General features: G+C 42.0%; 1 protein-coding gene across 1 annotated transcript in view; it reads left to right on the top strand.

Moving 5' to 3' along the window:
• LOC122076301 (homeobox-DDT domain protein RLT3) overlaps positions 1-20316 on the top strand; it is a 51081-nt gene extending 30765 nt beyond the window's left edge. Inside the window, exons 9-15 of the mRNA XM_042641617.1 lie at positions 2046-2168; positions 2267-2734; positions 5515-5946; positions 6069-6686; positions 6855-6959; positions 7129-7357; positions 19880-20316. Coding sequence (XP_042497551.1) covers positions 2046-2168; positions 2267-2734; positions 5515-5946; positions 6069-6686; positions 6855-6959; positions 7129-7357; positions 19880-19905 — 2001 coding nt within the window. The 3' untranslated portion in view covers positions 19906-20316. The remainder of the gene's footprint in view (positions 1-2045; positions 2169-2266; positions 2735-5514; positions 5947-6068; positions 6687-6854; positions 6960-7128; positions 7358-19879) is intronic.
• Positions 20317-26294: the final 5978 nt, after the last annotated feature.

Here is a 26294-nt window from a genome sequence, read left to right as displayed (position 1 = left end):
GTGAGGGAAAAGATGGATGAAAGGAGTATCGTGATTAACATTAGGTGCTAATCACGATTCCCTGTCATTGAGGGCCTGTTATGTCCTTTTGTTTTCTTTTGTCTTTCATGTGTCTGTTACCTATTGTGACTCTGATAAGGTTTTCTATATATATGAATGGAGTGGAAACCCCAAACCCTAAGGTTGTGATTCCAAAGTTACGGCCATCTCTCTCTCTCTCTCTCTCTCTCTCTCTCTCTTTTTCTCTCTCTCTTTTCTTACCTATTGTTTACACCCTGATACATGATAAGCTCCGAGAAAGTCATTTGAGGTAGCATGACCATGTTCAACGAGGCCTTGGGACACACCAGTATTGACGAGTGAGCTGATTGAAGGGCAAGGATCCATATAGCCAACCCCATTTTCTTAGGATAAGGCTGAATTGTTGAGTATCTATAATTTCTTGTTCGAGCACAATCTTTCAAGATGGTCTTCATTGTCCAGATGTAGGTCTCTTACTTATTTGATGTTAGCTCTTTGTTAGCTATGGCCTCCTCTTGATGCACCGTCTCCCTAAATTAGTCTGTTTATAGTTTATCGGGGTCTTGCCGCTTCTCTTTTTCAGGTCCTTTCCTCGCTCCCTCTATAAAGGCAGGGTCATGTAAGTTGTTTGTTCCCTCCCTCCTCTTTCCTTTGGTAGTGATATTTTTATTTATAAAATTAAAAAAAGAAAAGAGAAATATGATGTTATTAATTTGGATTTCTAATTTTAAGGAATTTTTTGAAACACCCACTGGATAAACTACAATGTTACGTTAAAGTTGTGGAGCTACAAAATGGGAGAAGGGTAACATGAAAATTGAACATGTGATGAGATGGTAAATAGTAATCAGAATAAGCACTTCACATGTGTATGGCATGCACATACTCCAATGCATTCCCCTGTGTAAGATCAAACACCAAGAAATACGAAAATAAAGAGACAATAGATCCGCACGACACAGAGATTTAACGAGGTTCACACACCAGTGTGGTGTGTTACGTCCTCAGGCGAAGATGAAGATTTTAGCTATTTGAGCTAGGGTTTCAGGGCGAGTTTTCTCGCCACTGCTTGGTTGTAATCTCTCTTTTGCATAGTGAAACATCTTCTTCTTCGCCCAAGGACGTAGCACACCACATTGGTGTGTGAACCTTGTTAAATCTCTGTGCCGTGCGGATCTATTGTCTCTTTATTTTTGTATTTCTTGGTGTTTGATCTAACACCCTGTGTTACAGTGCTCGTCCAACCAACAGGAGGGTATCCGCTTGGCATGGTAAAGCATGCCAGTCAAATTTTTTCTGTATACCAATCTAATTTTGTGCATTTCAATCATTATAGGCCCAAAATCTTATACATATAGAAGAATGTCCTTTGTCTTTCCTGTGTGCTACAACCCATGATACACAAAAGACGAAAGAAAAGTCGAGGGTTTTGATATTTTGTTCAAACCTCAGAAACTAGTACTGGAACTACTTTTTCTTTGGGAAAACTTTCTCTATTTCCATATAACAACATGGGCAAGTGAGTCAGTGTCAGTCCAAAGTGAATGATGTAGTATAAACTTGATACAATCATGTCTCTGATATAATAATTAGGTCTTGTTGGTTGTTTAATTTGAACTCTTTAGTTTTGAAAGGTGTTAATATGTTCTGTTGAAATCTTGTTTCCAGGAACCTTTTATACCTGCAGTTCTTTGTGGCTTCTATATTTCTAGTCATACATTTTGACTAAAACCAAGCCCAGGCTAAAACACACATTTTTCTTGTCTCATTGTATAGCTTCTTCTGTCCTTCACAATTATTTGAATCAGACTAATCTGCATTAGTATGTACTATGTCCAACTGTGTGTAGGCATTCCTGTTTGTTTAACCTATTGTTTATGTGTATGAACCTTGATGGTTTTCTGACTGTAAAATCATTTTCAAGTCCTGACTAGGAATATTTCACATTTTCATGGTGTGGCTTTGTCTATTTGAAATATGTTTCCTGTTCCCATCTCTTTTATATTCCTTTTGTGATTTTGTAGGAAGGGAGTCCTATGGATAAATATGGCTTCCGTCCTGGTACTTTGAAGGGTGAGTTGTTCAGTATTTTGTCTGAGCAAGGAAATAGTGGTTCGAAAGTTTCTGAGTTGGCCAAGGCTTTACAGGTAAGCTCCTTAAGAGATTGAAATCCTTTTTCTAAAAGTACACGTAGGAAAGTAGATAGATTGGTCACTAATATTTATACAATATATCCTGTGTGAAGATTGTTGAATTAAATCTTGCTAGCACAACTGATGAACTGGAACGTCTAATATATTCAACACTTTCAAGTGACATTACTTTATTCGAGAAGATCTCAACTTCTGCATATCGTCTTCGTGTTAATCCTCTTATCAAAAAGGAAGGAGATTTTCAACCAAATACTGAGGATTCTGGAAGTGTTGATGACGACTCAGGAGAAACCACCTCAAATAGCAGCGCAGATGATTCTGATGAATCTGAGTTGGACTCAGCAGCAAACAATCTAAGTTTAGTCAAGTATAAGGGATGTCGTAAAAGGAAAAGCAATATGTTGACTGTGTACACTGAAATTGATGAGAGCCATTCAGGAGAAGTTTGGGTTTTGGGCTTGATGGATGGGGAATATTCAGATCTAAGCATTGAAGAGAAGCTTAATGCCTTGGTGGCTTTGGTTGATCTTACAAGTTCTGGATCCAGTCTAAGAATGGAGGTATTTTTTACTTGTTTTTGTGTAGTTCATATTTTGAAGCTTTTTCTTCCCACGTGCAATCATAAGTTCCTTTTTATTTCCTGTCTTTCTGTGGTGATCTATGAAATCAGTAGCCCTGCTTTAGTTCATGGAATGTACTCTTTGTCATAATGACCTGCACTAATATACGGTATGTCCTATTTTCATGCTTAAAATGTTTAACCGCACAACGCAGGACAGCTTGGCCATGTCACATATCTCCAAGGATCCCATACAGTAGGTCCACAATCGGGATCTTACAGTGACGAAGGAAATGTGTTTCTGTTTCCTTCTCCCCATTGCATTGATAACATCTATTTCTGTTTAATGCTAATGCTAATGCTAATGCTAGAAATGTAGATTCTTCAGTTTTAAGTTTGTAACTAGAACCACTACCCGGGCAAAAGTTCTCGTATTATTTTCTTGGGGGCCTTCCTCTTTCATTATCTCAGCCAATAGGACTTGATATTCCTGTTTACTCTTTAACAGAACCTAATTGAAGCAGGCATGTGAAGCGTATTTCCTGCCATGTATAGCCTTTGATCCTTTTCCTCCCACTTCAAATCATAATGTATATGAGGAAAGAATGCATAAACCTCCAGTGTTCTCTATCCAGCATGTCTCCCCTTCTCTTGTTGAGTAATCTTTGTGCTGGCTGGATGTTAATAGTTTTCCACGAGTAACAGATATAATTGCTAGCATCTGACTGGGTAATTCTAGTCTCGTTGTGAAGAAAAAGTAATAAGGTATCTAAATTGAGGGTAATATATGAAAAACCCTCATAGAAAAGCAAGGATTGCGGTTTCAGTTTCGATGCTGAAACAGAGATATCTTGGGCTTCGACCTGGTTTTGGTCGAAACATGGGATTTTTTCTTAGTCAATCGAAACCTAGGCTTCAGGGCCCAAAAAATGGTTTTTTGTTGCCTATTTTACTATGTTACACCTATTTTATGAATTGGTTAAAATAAAAAAAATAAAAAAACCCAAAATTGCACTTGTGGTTTGGACCCAAGTTTGTTAATATAGTGTATGCTGACTGCTGTTGTACACTAGCCCTACTATAAACACTGACTGCATATAATTTAGCTACTGGAAATGTAAATGTGTATCCCATGCCATCTTGGCTGGTCTAATCTATGAGTGGCATACCACTGAAGATGTCATTGATATGTCTCCGAATGCAACACATGTATCCCATGACATATTTTGTGCACAAGACTATGCCTATGTACTAATTCTTCCAAAATTGGACATAGGGAAAAAAACCATCACATTTCAAGCTCCAATCACGCAAATCCAAGCTGTAGAAAGGTTGGATGAGTAGAAAATGTCAAAGTTGGAAAAAATCAAGTGCTTTGGCAAAAAACTGCAAGCTTTTGGCAGAATCCCCCGTGCGAGTATCGAAACTTGCAAAACACCCAGCTCTTGGTTGAATCCAAGTGTTGAAATTTGCAAAACTTGTTAAAATAGCATTGAAACTAGGTACAGACCAATTTTCACCCTTGGTTTCGTCTCGGACAAGGTCAAAACCGAGTTCTCGGTCGATGATTTAGAACCATTATAGAAGGAACCCTATAAAAAACCTACTGTTTACATTATATTTTTGTCAAATGCATTAAAGACAAAATTTACATGCTTGTTACAGCATTTAGTCACCTACACATACAAAATTACCAAAATATCCATAAGAATACCTCTAAAATTTTGATATTGGTGTATTCTTCTGGATTTCTTCTCTAATCGGGGAAGACTACAATTTCTTTCCTTACAAAATCCCAACATATAGAAAGGGGAGTGATCAAAAACAACAACAGCTTTCCCATGGGGGGACTTGAATATCAGACCAAAAAGGAAACCACTTGAAGAAGTGGGGTGACTGAAAAATTTTGGGATGCAAAAGTAGAATTGTCTCATAATAAGTCAAATTCAACTTTAATACAATGTTCATCGATGTGTGGAACTCAACTAACAGCAGCAACATATGCACTCTTCTGTACCAGAAGTAAAGGGATAATTACCTTGCAGGGCAAATCAAATGGGCAACTCACTCAAGATTCTGAAAGTTTCATCGTAACCCCATCTCAAAATATCATTCAAATCGACTAGGTTTAGTGGGTTGAAGAATGCATATGTTTGGACTGGTTTGCCATCCAGATTGGAAGAGTAGGTTATGTTCATCCAAACAGATCACCTGTACAAATAAACAAACCTTAATTTCAAAGCTTTAGGAAGAGTAATACTGCCCTAAAATTTAAGGCTCTGTATGAAAAAAATCTGGAACTAGGATATTGGTTGAAACAACCGCCATATCTGTGTAGTGATAAATGAATATAACAGCAATCAATGCAGAAATATAATGAGGAACTTCACGTACATTCCCACATATTATAGAACGTTTATCTCTGCATCGACCCAACTGTTAAGAGTTGCTATGAAGACTGGATTTGGTTAATTATTATGGTGGCGTGCTTAATATTTGGCACCTCTTGAAGGGAAAGCATAGCAAAGGACAGGAACTTGGAACCTGTTTGGCTTCCCATCCCCACATAAGTCATGGCAATTTAGTTGCACCTATGGTCTATAAACACCAAATGATGGCCGCATCGTAAGAGAACTGATTTGATTGTATCTTTCTTTTTAATTGGATTGGTAAATAATCATTTCTTAATTATGTCATGTTCAGTATGTAGGAATATTTTTTTGCTGTTAGAGGTTGTGTCATGTATGATTTTATTGGTTTTTGCCACTCTTTTCTTCATAGGGTCTTGTAAAATCTGTTAGAGAAAGTATTCCTGATATTTGGCATCATGGTTCTGGAGCAAAAATAAAGAGATCATCAGCAAAGAGGCAGAACTTGATAATGTCGGGTCACTTTGGACCATTGCATGGTATGAAGGAAACTTGTGTATCACCAGAGTTTCTTCCAGTTGATTCCTCTGTGCTGATCTCAAGGGCGATTGGAAAGGATAATGATTTATTGGGCATGAATGGCTTTCAGAAAAAATTTGCAGAAGCAACAGAAGAATTGGGCTCTGTTGTGCATCCGTTACAATCTGTTTATTTAGGGTCTGATCGTAGGTACAACAGGTATTGGCTTTTCTTGGGCCCTTGTGATGCTAAAGATCCAGGCCATAGGAGAGTTTATTTTGAGTCATCTGAAGATGGTCACTGGGAGGTTATCGATACCAAAGAGGTAATAGCATATTTCAGAGTTGCTCTCATGGTCCAAAGTGGCTGCTTGTTTGTGATGCAAATGAATCTTAGAAAATAGCCTGTGAACTGTGGTTTGTATATGCTGACCGGATCCAATTGCAGGGTTTATATTCTCTGCTGTCAGTTTTGGATGGTAGGGGCAGACGGGAAGCACAGCTCCTTGCTTCTTTGGAGAAGCGGGAAGCTTTTCTACGCCAAGCAATGACCAATAAAGAAGAATCTGGTAATGAAACTAGGCAATCCTTAGAGTCTGATCTTTCAGAGATAGACATTGTTACCCTTGAAGGTTCTTCGCCCGTCTCCTATATAGATAACAATCTTTGTGTTCCTGAGACTGCAAACCATTCTCGAGCTTCATCTGCTGCCTTAGTTATGGAACTTGGGAAGAACGGAGAGGATCAAATAGAAAAGTGGAACCACCTTCAAGCATTTGATGCATGGATATGGGATTCTTTTTACTCAAATCTTAATGCTGTTAAACAGGGCAAAAGATCTTATCTCGACTCGCTCACTCGGTGTAATAGTTGTCATGACCTATACTGGAGAGATGAAAGGCATTGTAAGATATGCCATACTACATTTGAGCTAGATTTTGATCTCGAAGAAAGGTATACCATCCATGTTGCTACATGTAGAGAACAAGACACTGATAAGTTTCCGAAGCATAGAGTTCTGTCATCACAGTTGCAGTCACTCAAAGCTGCAATTCATGCAATTGAGGTGGGACATTTATGGTTCTGAACCAACTCTTTTCACTTTCAGTCAGGAATTTTCTTTATTTTAGTTTTATTAAAGGTTTTAATTGGAGTTCATGGTGTAACGGCTTCAACTCAATGACTGTTGAGTGTTGAAATAATTCATTTCCATTTTCTCTGACATTGTTTGCAGGCAGTTATGCCTGAAGAAGCTTTTGTGGGTGCTTGGAAAAGGTCTGCACAAAAACTCTGGGTCAAGCGGCTCAGACGTGCCTCCTCCACGCCTGAATTTTTGCAGGTTCCCCCCTTCCTCCAAAATTTCTTACTTTGCCTTTTCATTTCCTTGTGGGTTATGAGTAGGTTTTGCTATGTTGTTTGATCACTTCTCTTTTTTTTGACTGTTCTAAGAAACATCTGAGTACTCCATGTGATGCATTTTCATTATACTAATTTTAAATCTCGTGTAGGTTCTCACTGATTTTGTTGGTGCTATCAATGAAGACTGGTTGAACAAATGTTGCTTTGGGCTTGGTTCTAATACGGCTCTGGATGAGGTCATTGTATTCTTTCCAACTATGCCACAAACAACATCTGCTCTTGCACTCTGGTTGGTCAAATTGGATGCCCTGATCGCTCCTCATTTGGAAAAAATGAACTCCAAAAACGCACAGGAAAACAGTGCCACCAAAGCAAGAGGTATTTTTGTTTCACTAAAACCCAATAGTTGAATGAATTTCCACGTAAAAGCACCTTAACTGCTTACACTTGCAGGACTCTGCAGCACAGTATATTAGGGTTCTATTGGAATTATGTTTGTCAATATTATCTTGTAAAATGCCGAATAATCTTGGAAAGGATCTATTATTATTACTGTCAATATTTTTGGTTGTGGAATGTAAGTGACAATGTCTTGGCTCCTTTGGACGTTAAAACAAACTCGGGGTGTTGATGTTTAATAGGGAAGGGTTTGAAATTTTGGGACCCTTGTGAGGGAGTTACATTGCCCTTGCATTACAGCCCCACTGCTTTGTTTGTAATTTGGGGAAAGGATTCCACACCCTTTTCGCAGGAATATATTCCTATATTTCTACTACTTTTTTTTTTGTGGATAAATATTCATTACCAAAGAGAGAAGACAAAGGGATCCTCGAAAGGGGCGAGAAGAAAATACAAAGAAATTTTACAAGGGAAAAGCAAACCCCTCAAGTGGGAGGGGGAAAGCAAAGAAGAAGAAAGGCCTCAAGGTACAACAATATGCCTTTTCCTTGGGGAGTAGATAAATCTGGAGAACTTAGAAGCTTACTTCAAAGGACGGAATCCCAAATTTGACAAAAGGATCTAAAGTTGGAGATCCATCTACAAAGGCTGTGCTCCATCCAAATATAAGAAAAGGTTGCTCCAAAAGCAAGCTTCCTGATCGAATCATACACTGAAGAGCTAGCAAAAGTGAAGTAGATCCACACTTTGGGAAGATCTATCAAAGGAAGAAAGGCCCAGCCAAGAAGGGCCTATCGATCCACACTTAAGCCCACTTTAGGTGGCTGAATTAGTGTTAGAATGAGGGCCCATGGGCCCATCGATTCTAGCTATAGGGACTTAGTTATTTGTTTAATAAGTGAGGCCCATGGGCCCATCGATTCTAGCTATAGTCTTAGTCAAGCCTACTCCATGTTGGAGTTATAGTCTTAGTTTATTTCAAGTCCTAGTTGTACTAGGAGTGTCTAGTCCTATTTGGAAACTAGCTCCTAGTTATAGTTTGATTGCTATTCTGCCCTCTATTAGTAGAGGAGCTTATAATTCTCAGATTTGAATAAACAAAGATTGCAGTCAATTGCTTTTAAACAGCCAAGGTAGCTGTGGGTGAGATGCCTGGGCCGAGATAGCCATCCCACCCACAATTCTCTTGGTTCTTGCTATTTTAATTGCTTCAATTCTTTGCTATTTGCTTGCTGTTCATGTTTACTACTGCTGTCAGGGATTAAGAGTTTCAGATCTGTCCAAGTCTTTAAAGCCAGGATTGACCAGCCAAGAATACCCTCTCTTGAACCAACCGATCCTCTCTCTCACCCCCATTCTGTGATCTGATCAACCAGCCTACCAGCAGGAGTGTTCCAGGCCTGCCTTATAAGGATCAATCGATCCTCATCAGAGCGCTGTTAAGGAAATCATCCCTGTTCTTAAGGAATCTCCCTGATTTCTCTCTCCAAGGTCAGAAATCAAGAAGATTCATAACTTTCTGGTCAACCAGCAGAATCAGTTCATATTTGTAGGTTTTCTTCCTCACATCAAGGGCTTCCATTGATCCAAGTTTCAGCACCAACAGAAACCTACAGCTCCAGCGACAGGTATTCTCCTAGGACCTAGGCGCAGGCTTCTCTCTCTCCTGGGGTTTGATTCTTGATTGTAATTTCTGTTTTCTTATTGAGGGTTGTTCTAAGTTTGTGTGGATTGATATTTCCTTTGTTCTAAAGCATCTTCAAGTGCAATTTGGATACTAGTTGTATTGTTTGGGGTTTATAAATTGTGGGGGTTAGCTTTTTGTAATCTACTCCTACGTTAAAAAGTCATGTCAACCCAGATCCACTTTATAAAAGGAGATGATTCTTCTTCTTCTCAACAGCATTTGTCGAGGATACCCGTCCAAATAGAGGAGAAATTGCACTCGAAGAAGAGGTGCTCAATGTCTTCCATGTAGGAATGAGCCCCAATAGAAAAATATTGGAAGGGAAAAATGCTTCGAAGATGAACCTGTTCCCATGCAATAGTCAGGAATTCTTGACGGTATCGAGCTGGAACAACCTGTTCTTCTGAAATACCCTGATTTAAAGCGAATGCCGAGGAGACTGAGATTTGACGATGAAAGAAAAATGACTACATTGGTAGGTAATATGAGAAGGCTCTTCAGACATTGAAACTATGGCGAGTGATATACCACTTGAACCTAACAAGCTTGCACCAAGGCAGGGAGGGGCTCCGAGCTCTGACAAGGTCCCATGCTGATTTGGAGCTGAAGACACCAGAGGAGGGAGTCCATGAAACTGAATCCCCAGAGCCAGTGATGCTACTCAGCAAAGGGGGAGAGAATTTCAACTATTTGAGAATAGAGGGGAAGGGGGTCAGGGATTGAATCCAACCATCATGAGACATAATATCTGAAATAGGAGAGTGCCTATGGAGGCCTACTCCGTGAACCTCTCTAAAGGTGGCATTGGGGAAGGAGAATGCCCAAAAGGTGCTAATGGTCCAACCATAGGCTAGTAGAGGCAGGCTCAATTGTCAATCTTCAAGATAATATTTTCAAAAGCAATATATCTGAGGCTAATGATCTTTCTCCACACCTAAGAGACATCGGGAGAAGGAGCAACAGTCCAAATAGTCATTCCGAAGAACCCCCAAATAGTCTTATTTTTGGGAAGGTAGACAAAGGCCCAACTGATAGGGTGGAGAAATCTGGAAGATTCTGAGCCTTTCCATAGATTCCTGGCCAATAAATGTAGGATGATTGGAATAGAGATCTAATCCGTTCCAGACACTCGATATAAGAGAGGAGCTTGCATTTCCAAGGTTGAAGTCTTGCGCATAAGATCAAAGATGGGAGTGTAGTGATGGGCAATCAACCTTGGGATAAGAGGTAACCTTAGATATTTGACTGGAGGAAGACCAAGGGGGAAGGCAATCTTGTCTTGGAGATGGTGCTTATCAGCATCAGCGAGCCTTGCCAAAAAATAAGAGACTTTTTGAGTGTTGATTTTGAGGCCTGACGTGACTTCAAATTAGCTAAGGCAATAGCTTTGGAGAAAATAATGAGATCATTAGCAGAGGCCAAGTGAGATATCATAAGCTTCTTACACTTGAGCAAAGGTGAGATGAGCTGCTGGTCTAGCTTACACTGTATATTTCTGGAGAGCACTTCTAAAGGAAAGAGTGAAAATTAGAGACTAAGCATTGAGAATTGAGGGGTTGAGATGCAATGATATACCCAGTTGACAAACGTAGGAGGCCGGGAGCCCCATTCTGTTTGGAACACTGACATTGTATCTCATCTTAGAGAATCAAAAGCTTTATGTAAGTCTATTTTCAACAAAGCTGTTGGAGAATGCCCTTTTCTATCAAAGCCATTAACCAACTCATTGCAAAATAGAATTTTATCAGAAATATTTCTACAAGCAATGAAGGCTGATTGGTTGGCACTAAAAAGAAGTCCACAACAAGCTTAATTCTATTAGCAAGGACCTTGGAAATAATTTTGTGGATGGTGTTGCAGAGGAAGATGGGCTTGAACTCTGTCATGGAAGATGCACCTTCCTTTTTAGAAATAAGATTGGGTTGTAGAAGAAGCTTTGAAGGGCTTGGATGGGGTACCCTTTGATGATATCCCAATAGAAGGAGAAGAAACCATGCTAAATCCATCAGGACATGGAGCTCTGTTAGGGATGAACTTGTTAAGTAACCCCTTAGGAATAGGATCCATAGGGGGAATAGAAGTGGGGCAAAAGAGCTACTTATAATATCGAACTGCTTTTAATTTAATGCAATCAACCAAAGTGAGAGAGTTACCATCCGGAGCCAAGAGAAAGTCAAATGGAGTTGATGTTGGTTCTGGCTTTCAAGGATTTGTGAAGTATGCAATTTTAGCATTACCAAGCCCTAACCATTTGACCCTTGCCTTCTGCCTTAAAAGGGCACACATAACATTACGAAGCGATACTAAAGCTCCAAGTATGACCTACTCCCCCCCCCTCTGATTACCTGAGGTGGGTCCGATGGCCTCCGGCACCCATCCCCTCCCCCTTTCCCCTCTCTCTTCTCCCTCTCCTCCTCTTCCTCTCCTTGCAGATGATCTCCCATATTCTTCCAATCACTCCACCCCTCTACCACAACAACCCTTCCTCCTCTGATCAAAACCTGGGTCTCTTGTTTCAACCCAAACTCTCCCTCCTCCAAAGCTGATCTTTCTCTCAACTGTGTTCCCCCCACACTTGGCAGAAAAAAATTTTGGCCACGGCCTAGCTGGTTTCCTTGATGAAGAAATTTCTAGATGGGGATTTTGTTTGGTCAAGCACTTCCTTGGTAGCCGACCGCCCTTTCCTACTGTGCAGAGTGCTCTCACCAAGTAGTGGAAAGTCCAAGGTTCTCTGGATACACACCTTTTGGATAATGGTGTCTTGTTTAAATTCTCAAATGAACAAACATGACAAAGGCTATAGGTGGCCCCGGGAAAATAGGTAAAAAATCGATCTTTCTCCGCAGATGGGATCGATACATGCAACTACACAAAATTGATTACCGCTCCATCCCCCTTTGGCTAGCCCTTCCCAACCTCCCTCTACATTTTTGGAGCGAAAGAGGGTTAATCATTATAGGCTCAATAGTTGGTACTCCTCTCTTCACGGATGTTAGAACTAATAGAATGCAAAGGCTTTCCTATGCCAGAATCTGTGTGGAAGTTTCGGCAAACACCACCCCTTCTTCGGTGTTGGTTATGGAATATGGATGATGGACACTCCTTCCACCAAGAAATCTCCTACAACTGGATCCCCCCTCATTGCATATCATGGGAAGTGTTTGGCCACCATTCAAAGACTTGCTCCAAATTTGTGTTGCCTCCCCCTAAAGAAAGAATGTAAGTACCTTCCTCTAAAGAGAATCTAGGTATCCCTTCCACTGCTAACAATAATGCTTCTTCCTCCTTGAGAGACCTTGATTCTAGAACCTTCCTCTCCACTCCCTTTACCCCCTCCCCGCAACTCCTTGGCTCCCTCTAGTCACCTGAGTTGTGGTTGGAGGTGGAGCAAACGCTGATAGATTTGAAAATCCCATCCGTTGGCATCTAACTCCCTTGTTGGCTGGAAAAATCTAACTCATCCCTTGACCCTTTGGTCTCTTAGCCAAGTCTCCGCTGGACAAAATCTCTCTACCTTCCTCCTCTAACAGTTGTCTCCTGGCTTTCCCCCCCTTCAGCTTCCATCCCTTCTTTGGAGGCTGCTCCTTCTTGTTCACCTTACAGAGATACCATCTTGCATAAGATTCCTCTAAGACCCTCATCTCTTTATCCTCTTTTACCCCTCCCTCTCCCTACTAAATTCCCCACCTTACCCCCATCTAGTCTAGAACCCTCTTTGAAGAACAACTCCTCTCATCCTAAACTAACCCAACCGCCTCCCTTATCTAAACCTTCTTCAGCCCATCTTAACTCGAGGCCCACCACACCTTTTTCCTCTTGGCCCACCTCTCATTCTCCATTATCCTTGGACAACCAACTTATCCCCAACTATTTGGATCATGTCCTGCTTGGCCCATCAGCCCATCAGACCTACTCGGGTGCATCTCCCCCACCTGACCCCCCCTTCGATGCTCCTCTGTTACCATGCCTACTTTAACCTCCAACTTGCAGCGCCTGCACCAACACTTCTCTTGCCATGTCTTCTGATGCTGTGAGTTTGTGACTACTGTGACTCCGGCAATCCACCATAGCCATTGATCTATTGTTGAGCTCCCCACCCCACCCTAACCCTTCTCACCAGCATCCAACATCGTCTTCCTCTACAAAGGTCTCCAGCCATGTCTCCTGCAACCACGACTTCAGCGAATCTATCCTTGCTCCTCGCCTATGCTACGCCCGCCACCTCGTTGTTGGCTCCTCTAGGTCTAGCCGCTATTGTTGTCTGCGGTGCTCGTCAAGTATTGACTCCACTCCTATTATCAATTCCCTTGCGTTTGCCCATGCTATGCCATCTGCACCTCTTGCTTTGCTCTTCAAGCAAAGGCAAGGCCTTGCCACACCTGCCCCGATAGTGACTGCCTTCTATAGAGCTATTGCTTCTCTGCCCCTGTCTCCTAAGGACATTTGCAACTCCTAGCTGCCTTATATAATCCCCTCATACAGACTTGGATGCGATTCTACCTCGGTGTGGTACATGCACAGGTTCCCCTCTTTTCCCTATTTTGGAAAGAAGATGATCATCTCTTAAAAGAGATTGTAGGAATGATTTTGGCCAATGGGAGGTTGCCGACCTCCTTTCAAAGAGAAATTTTTGGTTAATTTTCTTGATATTCATTACTATATCTTCTCCCAAATATATAGGTACTCTTACAACCCTGGACTCCTCATCAGTTACAACTACTTAGTTACATTACATACTCCCTGCTAACACTTACTGCCCACGTACACTAACTCCTCACCTCACAATACACCCTCATTCTACTAACTTCTCAATACAATAATAACTAACACTCACACGTGTCCAGCCCTCATATGTGGTTGAGTGCACGTAACACAGTGTCTCTTTAACAACATCTTCAAATCTAGGCTCCCTCCTCGACATCTCTTAACGGTTCTAGTATTGCTTTGACTCTCCAACCTTTCAAAACCATGCCAGGAGTCGCTCCACATGCAATACCCACCCGGCATTGGACACATCCCAGTCTCAGGTCAATTCTTTATCCTTCGCTTTTGACAATTCTACTGGCATTCCTTATTCCCCCCCTCAAGGAATACGGCAGGTGTAACTAGAGCCAACCTTCCCCATTGACCTTGCTAACCTCAACTCCTCCCCCCTATGAATTATTGGACCATGTGGAATGCCAGTGGGCTAAACTACTTAGCCAAACAAGCTGAGATCCGCTCTTGCCTCAATGCTTCCAACTCCATCATCTATTGTGTCCTGGAAACCAGAGTTCCTGAAGCCAATGTTTTGCTGATTGCCTCTTCAATTGGCCCCTCTTGGTCCCTTCTCTCTAATTATTCTTTCAGCCCTAATGGCAGAATTTGGATTCTTTGGAACCCTACCAGGATTTAGATATCCGAAATCTCTGTCTTCTCAATTCATTCATTTCTCCATTTCATATCCTAGAGAAGACAATCCCCTCTTCTTTTCGCCATTTATGTTCTAAATAAAGCCTTAGATTGGATCTCTCTCAGGAATGACCTTAGGCTTATTGCTTCCCGAGTTGGCTCCCTCCCCTGGGGATAGGGTGGGGCTTTAATGTTGTTAGACACTCCTATGAGAAGCTTGGAGGCTTCTCAATCAATCCTACATCTATTGATGCTTTTAATTTGTGCTTAGAGGATACCAGCCTAAATGATCTTAGATGGTTTGGTATCAAGTTTACTTGGCATAGTAAAAGAACTAGAGCCAATCGCATCAATTGTAAGCTTGATATAGAGTTCTTGTCAATAAAGCTTGGATGTCTTGCTCTCCCTCTTCCCATTTTTTCCATCCCCTGGGCATCTCTGACCATAGTCCCATTTTCTTCATCCAGCCTTACATCTCCTTTGGCATTAAGCCCTTCAAATTCTTTCATATGAGGGCCCAAGACATTGGTTTTATCCTTGTAGTCAAGGCAGCTTGGGACAAGCCATCTTGTCCAATCCTATTCCTCTCCTCTCATTTCCTTCGTCTGGAAACTTAAGAATGTCAAAACTACTTTAAAAGATTGGAACTCCACCTTTGGCATCATTTCCTCCCGTGCCTCCTCTTGTAGGACTAAGTTGGAATCCATCCAATTCCGTCTCCAGTTCGACCATTAGAACCCCTCTCTTGCTTATGAGGAGAAAGAGATCACCCTTAAGCTCTCCTCTCTTTTTTCTAAAGAAGAAAGCTTTCTCAAGCAGTAATCCTGTATCAAATGGTTAGAGATTCGGGACTCGAACTCTGCCAACTTCAACAAATCCTTAAAAGCCAGATTCAACTCCAACTCCATCCCTCAACTTTCTGCCAGAGATTGGTCTCTCCTTACCAACCCGGATGCCAGTAAGGTTAAGGTTGTTTCTTACTTCTTTGGCCTCTTCTGTCCCCCCTCTTCCCCTGACCCCTCTATTCCTCTTCTTCTCAATAAATTCATCCTTAGTAGCCTCATCCCCTCCCTTCAAGCCATCCCATCTGACTCTTAGATCCTTGCCGATGTTCACTCCTATAAATCCAATAAAGCCCCTGTCTTTGATGGTTTAGGCATTAGTTTCTTTTCCTCTTGTTGGGATATCATTCGGGTTGATCTCACTAAAGCTATAGAAAGCTTCTTTCTCAACCCTTCCCAAATCCATGCCATTAACAAAACCTTTTTAGTCTCATCCCTAAAAGGAAGGAGCTTCCTCCATGCCTGACTTCAGACCCATCTCCCTCTGTATAAATTTCTTTAAAAATTCATAGCTAAAATTTTAGCTAATCGTCTTCAGCTTGTCATAGACTCCCTAATCAGTGCCAACCAATCCACTTTCATTATTGGTAGAAGCATTGCGTATAACATCATTCTCTACCATGAGATTGTGAGAGGGTTTTACCAGAAGTCCCACTCCGCTGTGGCCCTCCTCAAGATTGACATAAGGCTTTCGACTATATCAGATTGGACTTCATCTTTAAAGTCCTAGCAATATCCTTTCCTCCGATCTTTGTCAATTGGATTCACTCTTGCATTTCTTCTCCCAAATTCTCTGTTCTCGTTAATGGCTCCCTTGTTAGTTACTTTGCCTCATTTGCCCTCTCTCCCCCTTCTTATTGTGCTTTGCCCTCGAGGTCCTATCTAGATCCATTCAATCCCACACCGACAATCACCTATCTCCCCTATTCCTAAGTGCAAATCCCTCAGGCTTACCCATCTTGCTTTGGCCGATAATCTCATGATATTATCTAAAGGTGGTCTTGTTTACCTTGAATCCGTCATGTTTTCCCTCCATCTCTTTGGATCCCTCTTTGGCCTCCTCATTAATCTCCTGAAATCCTATTTCTTCTTATTTGGTGTTCTTGATCACTCTAAAGCCCTCCTTCAGTCCACTGGATTTACTCTTGGCTCTCTCCTCATCAAATATCTTGGTCTTCTTTGGATCTCTAGGCTGTCAGCCCACTACTGCTTCCCCATGTTGAGCCAAATCTGCAAGAGGTTTTAGTTATGGAAAGGCAAGCTCCTTTCCTATGCGAGGCATCTGCATTTAATTCGATCTGTCCTTCAATCCTCGTATGTTTATTGGTCGGGAGTCTTCCAAATCCCTAAATCCATCATCAAGACAATAGAATCCCTCTTCTGCACCTTACTATGGAAAGGAAACGATTCTGTCAAATTTCTCCACCCCATCTGATGGTCCTCCGTCTGCCTTCCCAAATCTGAAGGAGGCCTCAAATTTAGAATAATCAAAGATGTTAATCATGCAGGCATTCTGGAGCTTATGTTGAAGCCAACCTCCAAACAAAGTAGCATCTGGGTCTCTTGGGTCTACTCTTCCCTTATTTCTAAAGACATCCTCTGGACCATTCCCCCCTCTCATAATGCCTCCTGGGTCTGGCATAAAATCCTCCAAGCCAGACATGCTGCTTTGGGGGCCATCCACTCTTGCATTGGAGATGGTTCCTCCACATCCCTTTGGTAAGATATTTGGCATTTGGCACCCGGGAGGTGTCCAATTCATGAAAGTGGGGCCAAGAGCAATCTGCTCTTCAGGTCTCGCAAGGCATTCCCTAGTTTCTTCAATCATCTCCAATGGCTCTTGGTCTCCTCTTGCATCCCCTTCCCTATCTGCCCTTTGGTCCTCTCTTCCTACCCTCCCCCCTCCAAGAGAGGACATAATCGTTTGGTCCCCTTTCTTCCTCTGACAACTTGTCTTCTTCCTTTGCTTGGAACCTCGTGCGCTCTTCAGGCCCCACATTCCTTGGCGCAAGGTTGTTTGGTTCACATCCCACATCGCTTGTCACAGTTTCATTGTTTGGAGAGCCTTCTCCAACTACCTTCCAACCTAATCCTTTGTCATCAGCCACCACATCTCTGTCATCCCCCTTGCTTGTTTCCTCTGTTGGAATGGTTTAGAAGATACTAGTCACTTGTTCTTTGACTCTCCTTTCACTTCCACCATCTGGAAGCATGTCCTTGCTGAATGCTGGCCTTCTAGGAGAAGACCCTTTCCCCTTATGAGAGAATGGATTAAGGTTGACATGACCTTTGATAACAGCTCTATATGCGATATTTCTGGGAAGCTTGCCTTTGGGGCCACCATTAACCACATTTGGATGGAACGAAAATTTCGTAGATGAACTTCCAACTCCATATCCTTTGATGAGATTTGCAATGCCATCTACTTTGATGTCTCCTCCAGGCTTGCTTTGATCCCTCCTTGTTCGGTTGTTGATGCCCCAAAGAGCAGGCTTATTGTTGTCTCATTGGAGGTCCCTTTGTCTATCTTGACTTCCCCATCTCCTCCCCTATAATGGTGTATCTACTTTTCTTGTTTGACCCTTGGGTCTTATATTTACCCTACCCACCTTTTTCCTTTTTTATTTAATATTATTATTCACCCCCCCCCCCCCACAAAAAAAAAAAATGAAGCTTTCTGGCAAAAGCAACGAGTGGACTGGAGAAAGCAATGATCGGCTTGTCCCAAGCAGGCTGGATTGTGGAGTGGAAACCCGAGTGGGAGGTCCACATATCAATTTTATACTTGAATGGCTTTGATTTGTGCCAGAGTTGATGTATGGTTGGATGATCACAAAGAAGTAGCTATGGTTGGAGATGCTAGGGGGATCAAACTTCAAAAGTGTCATGGGATAGCAGATAGCCAAGCTTTATTGACCAGCATTCTTTCTAAATTTGCATGCAATTCTGGAATCACCACTTCTTTTATTGTGCTAGTATAATTTCAAGCCAGACCAGTGGATATCATTCAGACTAATATCTCGAGGCAGTCATTGGAGGCCTCTATTGAGGAGACATCATGGGGATCAACTCATTTCTTTTCATGCCCAAAGTGGACCACATTGAAGTCTCCTCCTCTACCCCAATGAAGAGGCCCGACTTGCATTTCAGTGTGCTGAAGATCCTCCCAAAGAGTAGCACGCTCCAAATGGATATTAGAGGCATATATTGATGTGAAGAAAAAAGAGTGATTCCCATGGAGGTCGCTGAACTTAAGATGCAGGAGATTGGAGGAAGAATGCAGCAAAGAGGCTTTGATAATAGAGGGATTCAAAACCAACAAAAGTTTCCCATTAGGACGATGGGAATAGTTAGTGAAAACCGAACATGAAGGGACAATAAGGGAGGCAATATGAGAGGAGTTCGCCTCTTGAACTCTGGTTTTGATGAGGCAGCAGGAGAAAGCATGGAGATGTTTAATACGCGATAAAATCTGGCATTGTGACCTTTGGATGGATGGGCAACTAACTGGACAGGCCACATTTCAAATAAGGTGGCCTGTTGTTATCAAATAACCCACAATGTATGGCGCTTTCCCCTTGCTTTTTGAACGGTCCACTGTTCATGAATTGACTTTTTGAAATGATTTTAATCCACTAGAATGGCAAGTTGAGAAATCAGATTGGTCTGAAATTTAATGCTTGGCAAGGTGATACTGCGTTGCAGTTGTTGGTAGTTGGTGTGTGGGAAAAGATTTCTATGACATGTATGGGAGAACCTGCCTCTTTGTAATCTATGTTGTTCCTCTCTAGATAAAGATGTCGAGTGACAGAAAGGAAAGAGCATTTAAAATCACATTACGATAGCTTAATTCATGGTTTTGAAGCTTCTTCTGGTAATAATTGAAGTAATCTGAAGTGAGGTGAAAAAGTGAAAAAAATAAAGGGGGTAAAGGGAACTTTTTGTTGGGTGGTTTTATTAGGAGAGAGGAATTCTTTTGGTTCAAGGAAGCTGCTTCAAGGGGTGATCCTTTGAAAGAGTAAGTACAACGAGGGTGATCATCAATTCTCAGAGAGGAAGATTTTCTAGCCAACAAAAGTGGAGGCTGGTCGTAGATCAGGGGAGATGGTTTGACCACTTTTAGGATTTCTTATTATTATTTTAATTTTTCTCTTACTTCACCCTATGCATCCATGTCAAGGGTTGGTTTCTACACCTATATTGATCTTATGAACCCTTTCGTGAATTACTGTGTTCAGGACATACTGTCATCATGCTTTTTTTTTATTCATGGATCAGCAATGTGAATATATTCTCTCAGCATGTTCAGCATTAGTTTGTGTGTGAATTTTTTCATAGGCTGCAATATGAATGTAGTTCAGAAATTCTTGATCAGGGAAAAACCAATCATAGACATGGATGCTTCTGTCTCTAGTGCAAGGTGTTGCATCAAACATTTGAAGCTGCACTTTAAGTGGGCAGTAACTGAATGCATGTGCTTTCATGGCTTAAGCTCATTTTTGGAAGTACTTTGTACTTTTGATTTCATATTCTTTGCATAGACTTCTGTGAGGTGGCTTCACTGATTGAATCTTCTATCAGTTTCAGGAAGACCTGCTCCCAGATAATAGATATACACACCCATAAGATGATGAGAGGAGAAGTCTTTTGCTGTATACTCAGGTGGCAAATAGTAATACTAGTCTGTCCATCTTCACTACCAAAGGTTAAAGGGGCATGAGGCCTACAGTTGTACAAGAAGGTAAATTTTTGAGCTGTTAATAATCAAGGAGCAGTCACAGGCTTCATTTGCCTGGGCACATGATATGATTGAATTATTCTTTAGATTGTACAAAAGCGTGCTTTGGCATCAGTTCATTTTTTACCACTGTAGGACTCAGGAGGTTCGAGTATGATAGGTTGTTTAACATGGATTTTTGGCAGAAGGTTTTGGGTACATTAGTAATCACCTGGTTTCTTTATGAATTCACATTGTAAGATCAAATTTCAAATATTTTCTAGTGAGGGAGTGGAAGTAATCGTCAATGTGTACATTCTTGTGGTTCATTTGAATTTTTTTTTTTTTTTTGGGTGAATAAATAATCATTACCAAGGAGAAGAAAATACATACAACCCCTAAAGAGCGGAGGGGGGGATGGGACCAACAAAAAGTGGGACCTATACTCCAGTAGAGGAAGTGTTCCGGATAACAAAGCTAGGGAGCTCCCATGAAGCTACTATGTGACAATTTCTTGGGGTGGGGCTACAAGAAGAAAACACATTTACAATCTTGGCTTTGACATTGAAGGAGATGGAGGCCCAAATCTTTTTCAAAGGCCGAGAGTTGGATGTTCATTTCCTATGATATCTTTCCATCTAGATTTGATTTATGGTAACGCAAAAGCGAGCTTGCCTACTAAGTGGCATATGGACTTTCCATTGAAAAGTCCATCCATCTAGATCCATTCACTCTCAAAGGGGAGAATGATCATGTTAGAAGGCCAACATTTGGTCAAGATCCCTTTCTAGATAGAGGTGGAAACAAGACGAGCAAAAAAGATGTGATCAATATTCTTTGGTTCGTTCTACATAGGTAACACAGAGGAGGAATTAGAATTCTTCTTTGAATGAGAAAAGCCTGTGTGGGAAGGCATTTGGTGAAATTCTGTTTTTTGTAATGCATCAGTTGTAAAGTTTTGCGAAGGACTTCTTTTCTTTGGCAAGTCGTGTTTATTGGGATTGTCATTGCCATTATAGGTTACTCGTAAAAAGAGATGTTTTTTTGCCGGGGCCGTGGGTTGGGGTGAGTGAGTGGGGGAGATGCAAATTTCCGAGTGAGGATTACTAAGGAGCAAGTTGGAATCATCTTTCTTATGTGTATCTGCTTCAAGGTCCAATTTGTTTTTTTTTGGATGAAATGAAGGGTGTCAAACAGAACGGAGTGTGTCAAGAGAACCGTCCAGTTCCGGTTTCGGTCCCAAGGTGGCCAATTCCAGAACCGTCCTCTTTACTAAACGGTCCCAAAAGTAGGATCCAATCCCGTTTAATAATGGGAAGATTCGTCCTGTTCCAGTTCCGGTTTTGGTTCTTTAATGGTTTTAAGCACTCAAATCAAACAATAAAAATCTATATAAAATTCCTTAGTATAAAATAAAGTTCACAGGCATACAAATAATTGAATATATTTGAGCATACGATAATCAAACATCAATCCTCAAGTATACTAACACCCATCTAAGCCGAAAATGAGCTGAACGTGTTTTGCAGTTTGGCCCCTGCCATTTCAGATCTTTCTCAGTTCAAGTTTGACCCTCAAAATGCTAATGCGATATGAAAGTATGGAACCCTAATTGATAGTCTTGAAGATTATTGAATAGCATTAGGGAGAGGGTTGGGCACATCACTAGCTTTCGACGAGCGGTTTTTATCCAAACAATTAACAAAGTAATTGATAATCCCCGAGTTTTTTCTTTGTACTTATCAATATAACTCTTGGGAAAAAAGAAGGCTGTCAGTCAAGTGGCCCTTGTGCCAGTGTGGTGGCCAATGGGATTGTGTGCATAGGCATCCAATAGCGATGGTTTCATGGAGGGTAAAATGGTCTTTTCATCATCCTTGTATAGGGACCATGTGACCTGCCAATGATATCCTGCCTCTAAATCTTATATAACTATTAACTAATCCTTAATAACATGCATTTGCATTGTATGATAAATAGAATTGAGAACAAGTTTACAAATTGGAAGTTGCCTTCGCCGTGTCAAGCAGGTCATTCAATCCTAATTAAGTCGGTCCTTAGTTCAATATCAACTTACCTTATGTTTTGTTTTTTTGTTCTTGTACTAGTATTGGGGGCGACTAAGATAGTTTCACATCATTCAGGTTTTGATTTTGTGGTTTATAAGCATGGGTCAACCCTTTCCATTAGATAGATTTTAAACCATGGGATTCCAATCCCAAAGCGGACAATATCACATGGGCACACCGCTACTCTTGGACCTTAACATTGGGGCTCCATCCCTTGGAACCTCTGCTCAGGCAGGTAAAACTAGCAAAATGCTCCTTCGACAGGGGCTTCTGTTGTGGGTAACAACTAGTCTCAAGGGCAACTAAGAAAGTCCCACATTGTTCAAGTGTTGAGGGAGTGTTTCATCTATGAGCGAGGGCTAACCCATTCCATGTAGACACGCTTTAAAATTGTGCGGGCTTTGAGCTCAAAGCGGACAATATCAGATGGGCGCACCACTACTTTTGGGCCTTAAAAGCTCCCAAAAAACCACCAGTTCTAAATTACATGCTACTAGTAGTCAATTGGGCGAGGGGAGTCTCAGGATCACAAAAAATCTCTTATTTCTTGGTATGTTATTTGTAAAGCCAAAAAAGGAAGGAATTGGGTTTTGGATTAAATGTTGTCTACAATCAAGCTTTATAACTCTGTCTTGGATGGTGGTTGCAAAATAATCCTGCTTCTTTACAGTATTGGCTTCTTGAAGCTAGCTTCTTAAAGCTAAATATTTTGCATTGGATTATAACCTCAAGAAGGGCTCTTAGGTATGGAATAATATCTACCATATTGTTCCAAATCCAAGAGGATTGGTTTTATTAGGTTTCGGGACTCAATTGACACATGGAAAGACCTTGGATAACTCGGTGGGTTCTGATGTATATTGAAAGCTATATAAACCCTATTCCTTCTTTGGAGAAGGTAGCGGACTTGCTTTTGGGGAGGAGCTGGAATCTTTCTCTAATTAAGTCCTTTTTCACATACTTCATCCCCTCATTGTTAAGATTCCATTGGCCTGACTACTCATGATGATTTTCTATTTTGTCCATTTACCAAGAATTGAGTCTTGACAACTAAGTATGTTTCTACTTTTCTCTCTATGCAATATTGTAATGATAAGTCTGACCATTTATTGGTGCCCTCCTCTCTAAGAGCAAAAAGATCCTCTCCAATCGTTGGGACGCCCAACGAAGCATTTGATGGCTAAGAGGACCTAGAGGTACGCATCCATGTGCTGAGTGCATGTCTAGGCCCTCCCAACCGTCGAATGCCTTGCTAGGAACCCAACCGCTTAGAGAGGATTGGATCTTCTTTGAGATGTCCTTCAAGTGTTTGGTCCATACTGTGGAAATCCAAAATCTATCCAAAATTTAAATTATTTATGTAGCTAATTACTAAAAATTAGCTATGTCCCCAATAGATTTCCGACAGATGGCCACCAGACCTCCGGCCTCCTTGTTTGCCCCATGCCTTCCCTGATCTCCGACCTACATGTATGCACCCCTTGCTAGGGGCTCTCCCCTTGTCACTACCTCCCTCTCTTCAAGCCCTGAGCCTCCAACCATCAATTGCCACCCTCCCCTTCATACTACCTCCGCCCCCCCTACAAATGCATTGAAATCTCAACATTCACTGACCGTTTCCGCCCCTGTCGATGGCCTTCCCCTCCATTTTGTGCCGCCCTGTACGATGGGTGAATCCCTATTAGCTAAGTGCTAGGCTGGCCTCCTCGACAATGAAGCTTCTAGGTGGTTGGGATCTCTTATTGGCCACTTCCTTGGAAATCGATCTCCCTTTCACTTGGTGAAACACTCTTTGCTGAAGCAATGGAGACCTTCTAGCACAGTTGACACTTTCTTAATGGACCACGGTTTCTTTCTGTTCAATTTCTCTGAGGATAGCGATAAAATTCGCTGCTTGGAGGGAGGACTGTGGCTTGTGGGTCGTAAGCCCATTTTCCTCGAAGCTTGGAACAAGCAACTTCTCTTGAACCATGTGGATTATTCCACCATCCCCCTCTGGATTTCTCTTCCGGGTCTCCCTTTGCATTTCTGGTAAACTGATGGCCTGAGTACCGTCGACTCTGTGGTCGGCACCCCTATCTATTCCGATGCCAGAACAAATAAGGATGGGCTTGCTTACGCTAGAATCTGTGTTAAAGTTCCTGCATCAACGGGGGATGAGCTTTGCTTCCAACAACCCATTCATTATGACTGGCGACCTCCCCAATGCTTGTGTTGCAAGGTTTTCGACCATGATACTGTGGGTTGCCTTCCTAAAGACCCTGGGAATGCTACCACTACTCCTGTCTCCCACAGAGACCATTCGCTCATGTCAACTCTGGAAGATCATCCCTTCATTTCTCCTCTGGTGAGGAGTTGACTTGAAACTAGATGTCGCCGACCTACTACTTCTACTGGGCTAGGACCGAAGGTCTCTGAGGATGTACTAACCATTGGGCAAACTCACTTCTCGATTTTGCTGCCTAACAAAGAGATGAAGCAGCAACCTTCTGCCAATGATCTTCCCGTCGGTTCCCTAGGAAGCTCCTCTTTTGGTGATAGCTCTCAGGCTTCATCGTCTTCTGCATCAGAGACCGCTGACGAGCATACCTCTTCTACTGAAGATCCCTCAGATAGTGACTCCTCGGTGGTTGATTCCTCAAATGAAGGTGACCATGCCTCTGATGATCGCTGCGACTTGCCCTTTGAGGACGCTTCTTCTAGAAAGTCCTCTTCTGACCTAACTAATATACCTCTTGTCCCATCCACTTCGGTCCAACCCACACTTGATCCACCTACTGAACCAATTGCTCTTTCGGTTCACCCAACTGCTTCTTCTTTGGACAACCAAGACCCTATAACCATCTCAAGCCCATCTGCCCAGGCCCATCGCTCGGATACCCCTCTCCTTAGACCAATTCCTATGTCCAACAACTCTTCAACCCACCACTCATCCACCAATACCCATAACGCCCACTCCCTTAACCCTATCCAGCCCAACTCCATCTCGAAACAAAACTCCTCTACCCGTTGGACCTCTCTTGACCCTTCTTATTGGCCCACAATTTCTGATACTGCGCCTGGGCCTATTAAGAATATCACCCAAAAATCCCGCCAAGGTCAAAAATCGGCTTCTTTGAACCTTGCCTCCTCTGCTTCTAACATCACCCCCTTGCAGCAATCCTACCAGAGAAGAAGTAAGTCTTACCCCCCTTATGCTCCCGCCTGCCCCATCCCGGCAGAGCATGAGTTGCCTCCCTCTCCAAGTGCCTGATGTCCCAAGCCTTGGTTTAGAATCTTCGGGGTTTAAACGCCCCCAATAAGCAAACTGCCACCCATTTGCTAATTAAGGAGCTTTGTCCTGGTTTTTGCTTTCTGCTTGAAACCCATATTAAAGAGAATTCCTTCGCCCGCATTGCCTCTTCCCATGCCCCAGGTTGGTCTTTCCTTACAAATCATTCTCACCACCTAAATGGGAGAATATGCTTCCTCTGGGACCCAAAAATCCTAACCGTCTCCCTCATCTCTGCCTCTTCTCAACTCCTTCATCTGGCCATCACCGACCATGCTTGTAGCTTCTCCTTTTTATTCTCTGCTATCTATGCTTCCAACAGTATGGCAGATAGAGAAATTCATTGGAATGACCTTCGTTCCATTGCTGGGCAAGTTTCCTCCCACCCTTGGGGAATTTTTGGAGACTTTAATGTCATCAGATACTCTCATGAAAAATAAGGAGGAGGGCTTCAAAACATGGCAAACATTGAGTCTTTCAATGGCTGCATTGAGGACATTGCAGTTGATGACCTCCACTGGTCTGGTGTCAAGTTCTCTTGGAACAATAAAAGATCAAGCTCTTCCCGCATTGCTTGTAAGTTAGATAGGATGCTTGTTAATGAGGCTAGGTTATCTGCCTTCCCTTCTTCCCATGCTACTTTTGAACCCGCATCCATCTCCGACTATAGACCCATCACCCTATCAATCCACCCCTACACTTCCTTCGGTCCCAAACCCTTTAAGTTCTTTGATATGTGAACCGCTCATTCCAACTTTCTCAAAATTATAGAGGAAGTCTGGCTCAAACCTGTCCAAGCTTTTTCAACCCCTCTCATTACCTTCTCCAAGAAGCTTAGAAATGTCAAAGAGGCCTTAAAGATTTGGAATACTAACTCTTTTGGGAACATCTCTTCTCTTGTTATTGATTGCAGGAACCGGTTAACCTCCATCCAGATCC

The sequence above is a fragment of the Macadamia integrifolia genome, chromosome 4 (assembly GCF_013358625.1).
Source record: "Macadamia integrifolia cultivar HAES 741 chromosome 4, SCU_Mint_v3, whole genome shotgun sequence".
NCBI classification, from domain to species: domain Eukaryota; kingdom Viridiplantae; phylum Streptophyta; class Magnoliopsida; order Proteales; family Proteaceae; genus Macadamia; species Macadamia integrifolia.
The sequence above is the reverse complement of the archived record's forward strand: the minus strand, read 5'-3'. Positions and strand labels throughout refer to the sequence as shown.